This window comes from Mytilus californianus, unplaced genomic scaffold (genome assembly GCF_021869535.1).
Source record: "Mytilus californianus isolate M0D057914Y unplaced genomic scaffold, xbMytCali1.0.p SCAF_7, whole genome shotgun sequence".
Lineage (NCBI taxonomy): Eukaryota > Metazoa > Mollusca > Bivalvia > Mytilida > Mytilidae > Mytilus > Mytilus californianus.
Genome location: NW_026262723.1, coordinates 19,130,222 through 19,148,216, shown reverse-complemented (window position 1 = coordinate 19,148,216; position 17,995 = coordinate 19,130,222). Strand labels below are relative to the sequence as shown.

The window sequence follows — 17,995 nt, the reverse complement described above, 5'->3', positions numbered from 1 at the left end:
TGCCTTGATTTTTGATTTCTTTACCCTCTTTTGTGTATTGAGCAAAAACTAAAGAAGATAGAGAGAAACTAAAAAGACTAAACGATCAGCAATACAAGATCAACACAAAAGAGATTTTTGTCTCAAATTCAATTATCGTGTACAATGAGAGTGTCCTTTGTTCAATGAATATGTACATAGACTTAGGTGAGCGACACAAGAGCCTCTAGTTAAAATGGAAATGGGAGATGTGTCAAAGAGCAGAAAACAGCCCAAGGCCACCAATAGATCTTCAACACAGCAGAAAAATCCCTAACCTAGCTGGCCAATAAACAATAATCTATTCTAGTTCAGCAAAAATGAACATCACAATAAACTCTGAAACATATAAATGAACCAGAATTAAAAAAACATACAAGACTAACAAAGGCCAGAGGTTCCTGACTTGGGACAGGCTTAAAAATGCGGCGGGGTTAAACATGTTATGTGAGATCTCAACCCTCCCCCTATACCTCTAGCCAATGTGGATCAAACAAACACACACCAATACACACAGTTAATTCAGTTTAAAAGATGTTGGAGTCCGATGTTAGAATATGTAACAGATCACTAAGCAAAATGACAATTTCAACATAAATTAACAAAGGACTACAATTAGTTACTGACATGCTCCAGACCTCATTTAAACTGATCGAAAGATTTTAGTACCTTCAATCAGAAGGAATGTTTTGTTTTTGCCTGGACTAAAATGGGAAATATATATTGACTACATGATTTGGGACATGTGTAGGAGTGGGCTTTTACTCCTATAAGAAGTGTTTTAGATACGGGGGAAAATTGTCTTGGTTCACTAGCTCACATATAAAAGGTACTCCATTATATAACTATAATTGTTTATTAAACGTTAAACAGGCATCCATAATAGTTCATATGATACAGGTTTACACTAATATATATAATTCCAGAAATAGATGTTCCTATGGCAAATGCAATTCTAAAAGGGACTTAAAACTCTAAGACCCAACTCTGTAATTAATTTAACTGACCCTTTAGCCTATTACCGTACTTAATATTCTAAATTTATCTCAAGTATCAAACCTTTGACCTTTTAATTACCAAATGGAAATGCTGAATTTGACAGAACCATATTTATATAAGAATCTTTAATGTCTCATGTAGTGGTCAATAACATGTGAAATAAACAATAAATTACAATTAATTACTTTTCTGAATATTTCAGTCTACTAAAGACACTAAAATCAGCATCTGTTGTTTACTAATAAAACTAAGCATGCAAATTATTTTATCTTCAACATGAAATAATCGAAATACTGAAAATTGTTTAAAATGTTACTTTTAAAATTGTTATGTAAATTTACTCTACTATAATACATGAAACGAATAGAATATAGGTAGATCGAAAATCATGAGTTAAGCTAATGGATTACATGTTTATTTACATAAATCTTTGGGCGGTACATCAATCACCTGATTAGAGAAGGTCTATGTCCTAGAATGATTAGGAAATAATTGAATGGCTTGAGTAAACATTCATTATAGCTATCAGGACTAATTTATATTACATTCAAAGTAATTATCAGACATTAGTAGAACAAACTTCCTCAGAAAGTTAATAAAAACAACACGTTGTCAGCAATTTTTTTAATATATTTTATTGAACATAATTATACATATATAACAATAAGTTCATCATGAAATAATCTTTCTGCTTTTCTCTTTTCTTCAAAACCTGAAATTACATAAGCTATACTTGATCATTAAAAATATTGTTGAATTTTATTTATTTTTTACCTTAGAAATTTTAATATGCCACATAAGACAAGGCCAAGAATTTTCTGGAAAAAACTATCGTCTTATCCACCCCGAAAATTACGTTGTTTTTTTTTAACCAATTACAATGTGTAGTGATTTTATTTTTTAGATATTATCTGGAATGCTTACCATTCTGAAATATTAGATCACCTGAATCTTACATGTTCTTTTAAACAATTTGTTTCCTTTACAGGTTGATCAGCTGATTGACCACTGTTCAGAATACTGTCATCTCAGAATTCTCATATATGATCTTGTACAGAAGCTGGAGAGAATAGAAAGGAATGGCTCTCAAAAAGTGATTTATTAAATGTTTATGATATATGTGTTCTGCACTGAAACCATTTTCTTTTTTTCTTTCTTTTTTCCATTAGCCCTTTGAACTTGCATGATAACAATATATTAATTTTGTAGTACATGTATTATATCATAGCATCAATCTAGTACATGGATAACAGCACGGAATGTACTGAAACAGCCTTGACAAATAATTGACTAACACTGTAGCTTTATACTAATAGTTTAAAGTAAATTGATGAAATCCATTATAATGTAGATGTCTGGTGTAATATTTCTGAAACTTTCAGTAATGGTAACATTCTATTAAAGCAGATAACAAATTAAGTCAGAAAGGTGGGGGGTCCTTTTCAGAAAATTATCATTTATTTGTTGAGAATAATATTTTTAAGAAGCATGAATAATAACTAGAAAATAGTGAATTTTTTCTAACCTTGTCATTTTCATTTGGAAGAAATAAACGTGTGAAAACTTAATGGCATATTTTCTGTAGAGTTCTGTTTACAGTGTAAACATATTAATGTGAAGGAGGTATATACCAGTGCATTTCACATATTAGAATATGCACTAGAATGAACACAAGCTTACAAAAATAATCTATTCACTGTAGATGTTTATGAATTTTTTTCTGAATAAGAATTGTTTATACTAAAAATAACCTGCCCAAAGTTCATTTTATGTCTTGACATTATGTGATACGTTTTCAAAAATGAATTCTCGCCTGAAGTTATTTTAAACAGTAGAATTTGCTTCATTGCCTTTTTTGTTTGTGTGTTATCCCTATGATACAGAAATGTTTTAATAATGTATTTATTTCGTAAAATTTGTGATGTATTAGTGGCATTTGAACAGTATCAATGATATAAACTGTAAATTTGAGAACTGTATTAGAGCTAATTTCCTAATGCTTGTAGATTAAGACTTTGGTTGGCTTGCTTGCTTTGTTTGTATAAATTTTTGCTCAAGCATTGTTATTAAGATTGACATCTGCAAACAATATAAATAGGCAGAGTTAGACCTGTTTATCAAATGATCTAATTTAACTATAATGTATGCAGGTTTAACTGTGCCTATTTATATTTTTTGCAGATGTCAATCTTAATAACAATCTACAAGCTTTAGGAAATTAGCTCTAATGATAAGTTATATTTCTTTTGACCAATATCATGCATTTAAACTTCATTAGCCTCTATTAATAAAAGTTTGGTATTAAAAGAATTAAATAACTGATTTATATTCGACTGCAAAAAATTTTTTGTGTTCGTATAATGGTATCATGTACGTCGTCATCGTCTGTGTTGTCCAAAGACACATTTAGTTTCGGGACAATAACTTAAGTTTAAGTGTATGGATCTCTCTGAAATTTTTTCAGAAGGTTCATTACCACAAAAGGAAGGTTTGGATTGATTTTGGGGGTTAAGGTACCGACAGTTTAGGAATAAGGGGCTGAAAAGAGGCCAAAAACAAGCATTTTTGTAGTTTCAGGGCAATAACTTTTGTGTAAGTTCTCTCTGGAATTGTACCACAAGGTTCCATATCACAAAGGGAAGGCTTGGATTGAGTTTGGGGTTAATTGCCCCAAACATTCAGGAATTAGGGGCAAAGAGGAGCCAAAAACAAGCATTTTTCTAGTTTCCAGACAAGAACTTGTGTTTAAGTGTATGGATCTCATAATTTTTTTTTTTTTTTCTAAAAGTTTTCTATTTCTGATTTATATATAGAGCAACAAATACTGATATGGCAGGAGATACACACCAAACAGGGTTTGTAAATTATTATTATATATAACAGATTTCCAGTATTGCGCAATATTAAGAAATCTTCAGTTGCACAGTATTGGGCAATAGCAAGAAATCTACAATTGTGCAGTATTGCACAATATCAAGAAATCTACAATTGCATAGTATTGCACAATTACAAGAAATTTTCAATTGTGCAGTATTGCGCAATAGCAAGAAATCTTCAATTGCACAGTATTGCGAAATAGCACCGTATTGCGCAATAGCAAGAAATCTTCAATTGCACAGTATTGCGCAATAGCAAGAAATCTTCAATTACACAGTATTGCCCAATAGTAAGAAATCTTAAATTGCACAGTATTGCCCAATAGCAAGAAATCTTCAATTGCACAGTATTGCGCAATAGCACAGTATTGCACAATAGCACATTATTGAGCAATAGCACAGTATTGTGCAATATCACAGGATTGTGCAATAGCACAGTATCAGGGCTGCCAAGTCTCACGCATTTAGCGTGAGACTCACGCATTTTCATGCTTATTTGGCGGCATTTTCCTTTGATCTATTGTTTTTTCTCTTTGATCTTTACGATTTTGGCCAAATCTCACGCATTTGCATTATTAAAAGTTGGCAGAACTGCAGTATTGCACAATAGCAAGAAATCTTCAATTGCACAGTATTGCGCAATAGCAATAAATCTTCAATTGAAAATAAATACAAATCTTTTAACCAATTTCAATGGGATTAATATATAGTCTTTTATATTGGAGGGTTCTAACCTTGTATTACTATTTTGGATATTGGGCCCATTTTTAAATTGGTCTACATTGAGGTTCAAAGGGTCCAAAATTATACTTTGTTTGTTTTCATCAAAAACTGAATTATTGCAGCTCTATGATATGCTGGATCTTATTGTGCATTTAAATTTTTTATTCTGGACCCTGTTTTCACATTAGTCCATATTAAGGTTTGAAGGGTCCAAAATTAAACTGTGTTTGATTTCAACTAAAATTAAAGTTTTGGTGTTTTTTTATGTGCTGAATATAACCATGTTGTTAGATTTTGGATATCAGACCATACTAGGTAAATTAAATGTCCCATTTCAAATTTTTAAGATCTTTGACCACATTTATTTGAGTCAGAAACCTTTATTATGTCAAAAATTCAGACAGTATCAAGCTTGATTATTGTGTCCAAACTTGCACTAACAGTTCACGGTTCGACCTCTGCGGTTGTATCAGGCTGTGCTCGGCGAAGCATTTTATTGTAAATTTTTAATAGGAAAAAATATTAAATTCATATAATTTGTTGAAAATTTAACAATATTTTGTGAGTTTTTCATTTTCAATTGGAAATTTTGCTGAAATCTTTTAAAATTTGGTGTGTTGAAAGTTCTAACCCATGTTTAAAATAAGGAGTTTGATATTATTTAAAGTGTCCAATCTTTTCTTTTTTGTCCCTCGTGCAATGCAATTATTTTATTAATGTCAAAATAAGTGTAAAGCATAAGTACCAGGTGACCAATATCAGCTCCATCCAGAAAGTATTTTATGAATGTTATGTGTTTATACTTTCAGACAAATGATTTGATAGACAGATTGTTTACAAGGTGTTGTCATTTGTTAGAGAGATATGTGTTTCTTATATGTTTCAATGCATACTTAACAGAACAGGTAAGTCTTTTGTGGAAAATTAAATTAAATTTTTCAGGGTCAATATAAGAATAAGAAGATGGAGTTTGATAGCTAATGATGTAGAAGTTAGCAATTGTAGGTCATCGTACAGCCTTCAATAATGAGCAAAACTCAATATTGAATAGTAGGCTAAAAAAGGCCCCCCGAAATGACAAATGTAAAACAATTCAAACAAGAAAACTAATGGCCTGATTAATATACAAAACAATAAACTGAAAAAAAATATGATGTACAGTATCAAATAACAACCACCAAATTACAGGATCAAACATGTTTTAGGGCACCCAACCCTCCCCAACCTGGAACAGGCACATATGGAATAGGACAGGATCAAACATGTTTTAGGGCACCCAACCCTCCCCAACCTGGAACAGGCACATATGGAGTAGGAAAGGATCAAACATGTTTTAGGGCACCCAACCCTCCCCAACCTGGGACAGTGGTACAACAGCACAAGGCCAGAAAAAACAAAAATAAAAATAGATATGATATACAGCAACAAACCACAACAACTCAATTACAGGTCCATATCAAAGATACTATAAGCAATAAGTCAATTACATTTTGGTGTATGGAATGATTTCAAGGTGATCATGTCCATCTGGCAGGGTTCATCTGACCTTTACCGCATTTTCTTGGTTCGTTGGTTAATAACATGCCTGTTTACGGAAGGTATTATGGTATATCGTTGTCTGTCCATCTGGCGCAGCTCTTTATTTTAAGTTTTCATGGTTGGGTCTGTTTTTCAGGCACTAAAAGCTATTGGTCATTTATATTTGTTGTATTGAATGGATGTAAAGGGAACATGTCCATCTGACAGGGTTCATCTTCTCTTGAGCTCATTTACATGGATGATTGATAATGTTAGTTAATGTGATTCTAAGTAGCAAAACTGTCAACGTTTATTTGATCATGACTAGTAAAGCAGGAGAGACATTTCAGCATTTGTACTACTGGTCCCTTGACTCCGTAAACCACAAAGTTCAAATGACATAGATTTTAGCAACAATAGGTCATCATACAGCCTTCAACAATGAGCAAAATCCATACCGTATAGCCAGCTTTAAAATGGCCTTGAATAGATAAAATGTAAAGCAATTCAAATTAAAAAAAAACAGTGTCCTAATTTTTATACGCCTGTTTAAGGGACAAATTATGGTATACCGTTGCCCGTCCATCTGTCAACATGTCGGACAATAACTCAAAAACACTTTAACAAATTTTCATGAAACTTTAGTGAATTGTTTATTTCTATTGACGTAAGGTCCCTTTCGATTTTTATAAATTTTAGATTTTACATTTTTGAGTTATGGGATTTTATTCATAAAAAAGGAGGGATTTTCTAGTTTTCGGACAATAACTCTAAAATGCTTTGATCAGTTTTCATGAAACTTTGGTGACTGGTTTATTTCTATTAAAATAAGCTCCCTTTAGTTTTTTTTATATATTTCTGATATGAAATTAAGGAGTCATTGAAAAAAGCGATGGGTGTATCATGCGCTCATGGTGCAGCTTTTATTGTGCAAAACAATAATGAAAAACAAATATAACAGCAACCAGCAACAACCACTGAATTACAACCCCTGACTTGGGACAGGCACATACAGAATGTTGCCAGGTAAAAAGCCTTCACTAACCGGGGCATTTACTAGACATAAATCTTTCAGATATCAGCAGTAATACTGTAAATTCAGATACTATTGCGAGCTTTTCATTAATGCGAAAAATGCAACCACTTGAGTAATGCAACAATAAGAACTTGCATTCTGCTACCTAATACATATATCTGTATGCAGTTTTTCCAAAAATTGTCAATTTATAAACTCGCATTTATGTTCATTATGTTCAAAAATCACAATAGAAAATGCACACAATAATTTCTGAGTTTACAGTAATGATATGAATTGTGTCTTGCATATTTGGTTTTGACCATGAAATTTCTTTGAATTAATTGAAAGCTGTCAAATAGCTTCATTTTTAGCTCACCTGGCCCGAAGGGCCAAGTGAGCTTTTCTCATCACTTGGCGTCCGTCGTCATCGTTAGCTTTTTACAAAAATCTTCTCCTCTGAAACCACTGGGCCAAAGTTAACCAAACTTGGCCACAATCATCATTAGGGTATTTAGTTTTTAAAATGTGACCGATGACCCCGCCAACCAACCAAGATGGCCGCCATGGCTAAAAAAAGAACATGGGGGTAAAATATAGATTTTGGCTTATATTTCTGAAACCAAAGCATTTAGAGTAAATCTGACATCGGGTAAAACTGATAATCAGGTCAAGATCTATCTGCCCTGAAATTTTCAGACAAATCTGACAACCTGTTGTTGGGTTGCTGCCCCTGAATTGGTAATTTTAAGGAAATTTTGCAGTTTTTGGTTATTATCTTGAATATTATTATAGATAGAGATAAACTGTAAACAGCAATAATGTTCAGCAAAGTAAGATCTACAAATAAGTTGTCATGACCAAAATTGTCAGTCGACCCCTTTAGGAGTCATTGCCCTTAATAGTCAATTTTTAACAATTTTTTGTAAATTTTTGTAATCTTTTACAAAAATCTTCTTCTCTGAAACTACTGAGACAAATTTAACCATACTTGGCCATAATCATTATTAGGGTATTTAGTTTAAAAAATTTGTCCGATGACCCCGCCTTCCAACTATCATGGCCGACTTGGTTAAAATTAGAACATAGGGGTAAAATGCAGTTTTTGATTTATATCTCTGAAACTAAAGCATTTAGAGCAAATCTGACAGGAGGCAAAAATGTTCATCAGATTTAGATTTATCTGCCCTGAAATTTTCAGACAAATCCGACAACCCGTTGTTAGGTTGTTGCCCCTGAGTTAGTAATTTTACAAAAAAATTGCAGTTTTTTGTTATTATCTTAGATATCATTATAATATCTAATATCTAATACTATTAATTATGATTTTAACCTTATTTTACATGATTTCCTAAGCATCAGTAAATACAGGTGAGCGACACAGGCTCTTGAGAGCCTCTAGTTTATCTTCGCTACAGTTTCACTTAAATGAGACGTTTTGTAACTAGGTGTCTTATACAAAGATGTTGATGTAAATGAGTTTTGGTCGAAAATAGGTGTCTTATACAAAGATTTTGATGAAAATGAATTTTGGTCAAAAATGTCATGAAATGACATGTTCATAACATCACAGTGATATCACATCTGTGCATAATTGACCAGACTATATCATCTGATTCATTCATCATAAAAATTACCATTTTGAAAGGATTGAATAATTTGATTATTTTTGCAGATTTAGGGCCTACAATTAAATGACAGCTCTCTTTTACCATCTCTTCTGGTGGTAAAAACTTTACCATCTCTTCCCTTGGTAAAAACTTTACCATCTCTTCTGGTGGTAAAAACTTGACCATCTCTTCTGGTGGTAAAAACTTTACCATATTTGTCATTTCAAGAATGAGAACAGTAATAAATGAGCCATTCTTTAGTATTTTTCTTTTGTACATAATTTTATGTTGCCTCAAGCATTTTTCAAAACTTTTTGGTTTAACTACCAAGAGTGGATTGATATGGTAATCAATGGGATAAATCAGTAGAATTTGTTCTCTAATGATTTAATGAAAAATGCACGGTCAATGTTCTAAATGGATATGGCGGGAAATTATACAAGACAAATTTTATCAACATATAGTTTATCGAAAATTTATCAAACTGGTCAGAACCAGCTAAAGTTGCATACAGAATTAGAGAAATACAAGTGACATATTCAAAGCCTACTATAATTATCTTTCAAATGTTTCAAGAATAACTTGATTTGCATCAGTCAGGGGAATTACTGAATTCAGTGATTTTTAAATCACTTGTTTAAGTAGCAAATTAGAAATTTTGTGATTTAGTAGTTTTACCAAAATTTTGAACATACAGGTTTAGAATTTGTATCTAATTATTAATAAAATTGAAAAAAATGGACCTTTTGCTTCTTTTAGGTAGCAAGGTTTATGCCTTTGACGCAATCATTCATCAGTAAATTCTAAATTTGTTGAAAAAACTGCTATAATGAAGGCATTACATAATGATCTAATACTTTCTTAAAAGATTTTATCCATCAGTGGGAGTTTTTTCCTGTAAAATTCAAGGTTTCAGCTTTCAGATTATGCAATAAAATTTTACTGTTCCTGACCAAAATTTAACTGTTTGGGAGTGTTGAAAATAGTGGGAGGTAATTAATAAAATAATACTTAAAGAAGTGATTTTTTTGAAGGAAATACAGGTATGATAATTAAACAAGTGATTTACATGTCATTATCCCTGATACAGGTTCAATACCTGACATGAGCGGTCATCCTATAAACACAGATGTTGGTTCTGATAATTTTAGCTACATAATTAGTCCCTGGATCATTAGCATTATATATTTAAAGCTACAATTAAGTAAAATCACTAAGTCTAGTGATTTATTTGTACTACTTAAATAGGTGATTATTAAAGAAACACCACTCTTACTTGCAACATTTCTGGACAAAATGTTACTTGAATAAGTGATTTAAGGAATCACTTATTTAAGTAACTCCCCTGACTGGACATAGGAATAAGTGTAACTGACAAATATAAAAAAGAGAACTAAAGATTCCATATTAATTCAAAAACAGGCAGGCAGAATAACTAAAGTTGTTTTTCCATTAATAGTATTACAAATGAAGTATTGCATAAAACTCTGCAATTGTGTACATTTTCAAAGCAGACTTTTTCATGGAGTCAAGATATCGATCAGTATCTAGATAGACTCTTGGACACAACCTGAGTAATACAAAAAAAATCATCAACAGTTTAATCATTTTGATAATAATTTTAACTGTAGCAATTTTAGAGCACCATTTCAGGGTTCGACATTAACTTTCATACCAACTTGTCCAGTTGGGCAAGTGCCCTATTACTTTTACTTGTCCAAAAGTGAAATCTACATGCCCAAACTTTTACATGCTATTTTTGTGGTTGTAATGTAGTACATGCAGATAAAATATAGTTATCATGTATATGGGGTGTAAATTGATTCAACGAACACTTGTGGCTTCCTTTTTTTATTCATATTTAGCTTTTGACTCGGACTGGGAGTCATATTTCCTTTTTTGAGGAATTCCACTGAAAAAACTTGCCAGGGTTGATTGTTGTGCCATGATGGCAGCAACTTGACTTGACCACTGAGATACTATGAGGCATATATGAGCCGAGGATGGAGGGAAAAGAACGACGAATATACGGGAATTGGATCATTTACATAGAGATGCTTATTTCAAAATGATTTATTTAAGAAATGCCATTTAAAAAAACCCTTCTTGATAAACTGACAACAACTGACAAATTTGTTAAAGTTTAATTTCATTTTCTCTTTCAAGCTTTTACGTTTTTCCATCTTAAGGAAATACACATCCGATGTCAAATTCTAAAGTTAGAACAACGAAAATAGACCTCCGCTCTCCATTGGCCGGTGGAAATAACACGTGCGTCGGAAACGCCCCGAGTGGTGTCCCGATTGATAACGATAATGACGAAGCAACGCTGCGGCTGCCTGATTGGCTAATATTTTTTAAATGTGATCTATTTTTGGTAAAATGGGGAATTCAGTGCGAACAAATGACGAAATATACGCATTGAAGGGGGGTTAAGACCACTTTACTCGACCATGCAGTGTTATCACTGAGTAATCTATGAACAAAACCACACACTATTGATTTTGTGAAATTTAATCATATAACACTTTTTTTTTTCACTTGCCCGATCGGACAACCAAGATATTGTTTTTACTCGTCCGAATACGGCATTAACTTGCCCAGGGCAATCGGACAATGGTAAGTGTCGGACCCTGAGTCCATTTGCGCATTTCAACAATAAACATGTCTTCACTGATTGCTTGAGGACAAAATATTTGAAAATCCAAAACTTATTAAATAAATTAAAAGATAATGTGAACATTGATAAACCAATATAGAAAGGTTCATGTGATAACTACATGTCACTTTACTCTCTATTGTAGTTTCCACAGTGGTTCTCTTTGAGTTTTAGCCAATGGATGCAAAGACAACCCGGATTGACAAGAATACGTGGAAATGTTGGCTGTCCAGATATACAAGTACCTGTTGATTTATTATTTACTGGACAACATTATCTGGTAGGACTTTTATCACATTGAAATCTTGCCATTTTAAATGCATTTAATCACATTGACAAATAGCAAAATTGGCCATCTGGAAGGTATTCAATCTCATTTTTATGACAAAGTAGCCTATCTTTGAAAAGCTAATGTTCTCTTCTTGCTGAAAGGGTTACAGAGAAATATTGACAAGATTTATAAGAATTAGATCATAACATGACAGAATTGTTCATTTTCCAAATCATGCACTTATTTCTTTCTTGGCTATCTGTATTATATGACAGTTTTCATCAAATGAAAAGTGAGAACATTTCCTAAATTTTTGTACAGGAATTTAGAAATGACTTTCATTTCAGTTAAGGATTACTTTTACAAAGTTGTAGTGAATTTTATCTGAATTCTTGTCTTCATTTGATATTAAAGTTGCCATTTATAACTTTAGGTTGAGCTATCAAGCAAGAACTATAAGATACAAGAACTTGCTCACTTAAAATAGTTGAGAAAAGTGGAACACCTAAGTAAACCATTATCATTACGTAGAAACAAAAGATATGAAATTCATAAAAATCCTGCAAGAAAATTTTTATTGAGAGCACTTACAATGCAATTTTAGATTAAATTTATATTTCCAAGGGACAATTAACTTCTTTTAAAAGTAGTTGTTTGCAACTGATTTTCAAACTTGTCCAAGACAGAGCTGTTAAAATCCATTGATATAAATTTCACAAAAAAACTGGAAAATTATTAATGAAATTGTTGCAGCTGTCGATCTTCACAGTGTCTTTTTGTCCCAGCATGTTTTCTGCTTATAATACTATATTTGGATTCTATGATAAATAATAACAGAACGTGTTTGACTGTTTTTCATGTCTTGTTGAAAATGCTTAGATTAGTATGTCACAAAATTTGACACTTTGACCAAATTGCTGTAAATAGGGGTATAATTGATGTATAAATGTAACAGTGTCATTTGCAGGAACAATTAGAATTGCTATTTATTTTCAACTGTCAATTTTCTCAGTTTTGTTTAGTACCATCTTGTTTCTATACTAAATGTGTATTACAATATAAATAATTATCTTGTTTGTACTATTTTCTCACAACTGTGTAGAAAAAGTGTGAAGTGGATTTTTATTAAAAAGATATATCGTCATCTGTAGTTTAATTGATGATGTATATGAGACTAAATTAATACGTCACAACATTTATCACTTTGACCAAATTTTTATATTATGGTAAATTTTAACTGTCCTAATGACCTTATGCAGAACAATTAAAACTGAATTTTTTTCTCAGTTTTGATGTATTCACATGTGTGACTCTTTCAGATGGAGTTAAAATCTCCCAGATTCTATGCCCTTGTCATTTTTATCAAGGCACCTGTCAATTTTAAATTTCATTTTTGTTGAGACCTTTTTTTTGTTGCCTATTATAAAGAATTTCTTCAAACATTTTAATCACATGATCTATCCATCTGTTTGTACATCAAATAGTTTTGTGTCACTCTTTTCTCAAGAACAGAATGACTTCATACTTGGTCAACAGTATGACATTGATGAGTTGTGAGCACTTTTCCAATCTGTCAAACATAGATACAAGAACTTGCTCACCTAAAATAGTTGAGAAAAGTGGAACACCTAAGTAAACCATTGTCATTACATAGAAACAAAAGATATGAAATTCATAAAAATCCTGCAAGAAAATTTTTATTGAGAGCACTTACAATGCAATTTTAGATAAAATTTATATTTCCAAGGGACAATTAACTTCTTTTAAAAGTAGTTGTTTGCAACTGATTTTCAAACTTGTCCAAGACATTGCTGTTAAAATCCATTGATATAAATTTCACAAAAAACTGGAAAATTATTAATGAAATTGTTGCAGCTGTCGATCTTCACAGTGTCTTTTTGTCCCAGCATGTTTTCTGCTTATAAAACTATATTTGGATTCTATGATAAATAATAACAGAACGTGTTTGACTGTTTTTCACGTCTTGTTGAAAATGCTTAGATTAGTACGTCACAAAATTTGACACTTTGATGAATTACTGTAAATTGGGGTTTAATTGATGTATAATTGTAACAGTAACTGTCCTAATGACCTTATGCAGAACAATTAAAACTGAATTTTTTTCTCAGTTTTGATGTATTCACATGTGTGATTCTTTCAGATGGAGATAAAATCTCCCAGATTCTATGCCCTTGTCCTTTTTATCAGGGCACCTGTCAATTTTAAATTTCATTTTTGTTGAGACCTTTTTTTGTTGCCTATTATAAAGAATTTCTTCAAACATTTTAATAACATGATCTATCCATCTGTTTGTACAACAAATAGTTTTGTGTCACTCTTTTCTCAAGAACAGAATGACTTCATACTTGGTCAGCAGTGTGACATTGATGAGTTGTGAGCACTTTTCCAATCTGTCAAACATTCCTATTGCTGATACTTTGAATTATCAATACAGTGAATGAACTTTTTTTATCACACATTTCTGCAGTATTACTTACAGAATGATTTCATATTATAGTCAACAGCTTTACAGTGATGACTTGTTAAGTGTAAGCGGTTTTCGGATCTGTCGGACATGTACTTCCTGTTTTGTAATACATGTACTCTGTTTTATGATATATTGAATTACTTTTGGGGGGATATGCTTAGCAGGATATATGCAACTGATGTTTTTTTTACCTAATTTTAGGTGGCAGATGAATACATTGGTTTAGATGTATTAAGTACTCAGTCAGATGTTATGGTCTCAAACTTCAGACGGATAAATATTAAAGGCTTTCCCATCTATGGAATGGCACAACCAGCCAGACATGTAAGATATTACTACATAAACTTTATTAAGCAGCCTAAAGTTCAACTTTTGAAATAAAGTAAAAATTGAATTAACATTAAGGTCTTTCTCTTTGTCAGAATTACCAAAAATGTGGTACATTTAATAATTTTGCAGCCAACAGAGGCATTTGTGTCATCCTGACAAGTCTAAGTCTTTCTATTGTTTATCCAATACTAAAAGAAGATAAAACAATTAATTGATTATTATGAATAAAAAGAAAGGTAGGGTAAACTTCTTTAAGACAGAGCCCAAACATTGCAAAAAACAAAAAGATGCTAACATACAGCCTTTTATAGTAGACCAGTGTCACAGTCAAGCTATAGACAGGCCCCAAGTCTAAAAAGTGAATTTAGCAAAGACTATCAAAGATAACCACTGATAAGGTTCTGTGTTTGGAGGTTTAAAATATAGAAAGGAGGAGAAATTACAAAAATGTTTAAAATGACTTGTATAAGAGGATTAAAGTATTTGCAAAATTTTGATTAATCCAAAATTAAGGCTGTCTTATCCTTTAAACTTTTGATATATATATAATAGTCCAAATGATTCTGTTCATAATGCCTTTGAATGAATGATAGTTTTATTTTTCATTAAAGAATGTATTTTTTCACAGGGAGTGACAAAAGTAACAAACCACCTTTTAAGTAGGAAAGTAGGTCACACTTTCTTAGTTTTGATTAACCTGAGAAATGATTGCTCCATAGAACTAGATGGTAATACCTACAGCATCAGAGACTCAGTATGGCTAGAGGAACCAATTACACATCCACTATTACATAGTCAAGAATTAGAGGTAACTTCTTTAATAGTAGAAGGTCTTAAAAAAAGCTTTTCAAACCCATTTCATTTTATATTACTTTTAAACTTTATTCATATCTGTTATACAATTTTGTTTAGCACACATACATACTTCTTTCTTATATTTTTAGTAGATTTTGTTTTTAATCTTTTAATAGGCAAGAATATAAAATGAATTTTTAGACGATCTTTCAATGAGAACTTTCATTAATGTCAAAGGTAGCTGAGCATGATCCCATAGTGCAGCTTTGTCTAAGAATATTCTTTTTTATTTCTATGATATATTTTTTCAGGAAATAGGGGAAGAAATAAAGAAAGCCATTAAAACACATAGATCAGTTGAGGTAAAGATAATCTATTGCTGTAGCTAGCTAGCTGTTGACAATTTAATACAATGCAGCTTGGTAATTTTTATTAGTAGTATAAAATCAAATAGAACCAAATTACTTCTTTAAAACACAGATGCCCTAGCTTAAAAGAACTGTATGAAAACCTGCTACAGATAAACCTCCATATGTCAAAGGAACTTGATATATAACTCTTTGACTTTTCCATTTTTAAATTAGTCTGAGGTTGCAATTAACCTCATAATGTCCTGTTTCAATATGGTACCTGGTATATTGTCAACCTAGTATGTTAAGTTTTAAGACATGTCTTATATTATGATGCATCTGCATCGATATTATTAAAATTAATTTTAAATTATACTGAATTGTTCATGAATTATAAGGGATTTTCTGGTGAAAATGGTCTGTAAAAAAAAAAAAAAAATCCAGTGTTTTTTCAAAACTATTTTTTTAACATTGCAGGTTTACCATGAGTTATCTGAGCCGTCAGAGGTCATTGAGGTCAGTAGTATATTGACCCCACAAGAGCTGGCATTACAACAGAAATTACAGACGTTAGATATGCAGTACTACCGAGTACCTCTGACCCATGATACAACACCCTGTGAACAGGTGATTAGTCATGTGCACAATTTAGTGGGGAATACATTTTTGTTAAATGACACTGACACAAGTAAAGTTATTATGTTTCTGTATAGTTGTTGTGTTTGATAATTCAGAATGACTTTATCCTCAATCAAAGTTAATAAAAAGCTTTCTTTCGATTACAATGCTCAAATTTTGTATAAAGAATGATTTTGAAAATCACTGTAAGACAGATTATAATGATAATAGAAATGCAAAAGGACATTTGATGCTTTGTTTTCATTTCTCTTACCACTTTCTGGTAAAATATAAAAAGAACAAATTTTGCATGACCAGATCTGATTGTTGATAAGACATATGTCTAATTGTTCTGCTATGTATAATTATATAGGACTTTGATGACATATCATCTGTGATCTGTGAGCATTGTTTAAAGAACCAACCAATCAACAACACAGCTTTTTTGTTTTACTGCAGGACAGGCAAAAATAGAACGACACTAGCTATGGCTATAGCTGGTTTAATTATGTGTCATATACAGGTAAATCACAGGGGAAGAACTTATTTTTTCTAGTTGATATCAACTTTATCAGTTATAAAATATTCAGATTACAAATAATTTCCATTTCCTTCAGATAAAGAATCAAAAGATCAGAGTTGGCCAATATGGCTAAAAATAGAACTTGGGGGTAAAAATGCTAGATTTGTCTATTATCTTGAAAACCACTATAAATAGAGAAAATCTGACTGGGACAGAATGTTGAAATCTGCCTTATGTCCAATTTACATCAAAACTGTCATACCACTACTTATAGGAGTTAATGCCCTTAAATAATCAATTTATCATTGTTTTTTTTTTTAATTTTTCTCATTATCTTAAAAACTATAATAGAGAGAAACTTCAGCTTTAATTTCATCAAGAACATGCATTTTATCTTATTCATATAGTAACTTTTAATTCAATTTGTGTTGTTTTTCTTGCTGTCTAGTGGTAAATTTTTTAAGGAGTTTTATTTTCCACTAATTTCACAATAAATACAAATCTTGAAAACATCTCTTTGGTAAACAAAATCAGGGACATGTAAAAATTGATAACAAAATTTGTGAAAGACTTTCAGTCCCATAATTTTATATTCCAAGAAAACAAAACACTTTGCAGTATGAGATAAATACATCAACAGAAATGACAACTGAAAAAGTAAAGTGTGCCTGCTAGGCTTATTACAAAGAAAACATTTAACCGAGGTAATCAATATTTTCTTGCAACTTGTCAGTTAAGATTAAATTCTATAAGACATGCTTGATATTAGTCTTTTAATGTCACAAATGCTGCATTTATTGTATTTTACTAAGTAAGTAGTGTGTGCTTTTTTGAAATAGGAATATCATTAAACATCAGATTTTTTTGTATTTTCAGGGGTTTCCAAAAGGAGCTAATATCGGTGAACAAGAAAGAGTTTCCTGTCCGAATGCACAGTATACAAAAGGAGATTTTATGGTAGGGAGATAAAGTGTTTTTATGTTTTAAAGTTGAAAAGGCATTTTGAATCATAACTTTTTTGGACACAAAATAAACAGGTTTTACTGAAATATATTGAAATTAAACAATTTTCAAAATGCAGGAATAAAGGTCTTTATGAAGATAACAGCACTCTTGGTTACATCAGGTTATAGTTTTATTAACTGGCTTATTTAGTCACATTTGAGTAGCATTTTGAGAAGTAGTAAAACATACAATTAAGT

At 31.5% G+C, this 17,995-nt stretch overlaps 1 protein-coding gene across 1 annotated transcript in view; it reads left to right on the top strand.

Moving 5' to 3' along the window:
* The window catches only part of LOC127709905 (paladin-like), a 130,883-nt gene that overhangs the window by 110,519 nt on the left and 2,369 nt on the right, over positions 1-17,995 (top strand). The window contains exons 9-17 of the mRNA XM_052215600.1: positions 2,006-2,110; positions 5,426-5,521; positions 11,564-11,698; positions 14,379-14,501; positions 15,136-15,315; positions 15,614-15,664; positions 16,130-16,279; positions 16,644-16,793; positions 17,670-17,750. Coding sequence (XP_052071560.1) covers positions 2,006-2,110; positions 5,426-5,521; positions 11,564-11,698; positions 14,379-14,501; positions 15,136-15,315; positions 15,614-15,664; positions 16,130-16,279; positions 16,644-16,793; positions 17,670-17,750 — 1,071 coding nt within the window. The remainder of the gene's footprint in view (positions 1-2,005; positions 2,111-5,425; positions 5,522-11,563; positions 11,699-14,378; positions 14,502-15,135; positions 15,316-15,613; positions 15,665-16,129; positions 16,280-16,643; positions 16,794-17,669; positions 17,751-17,995) is intronic.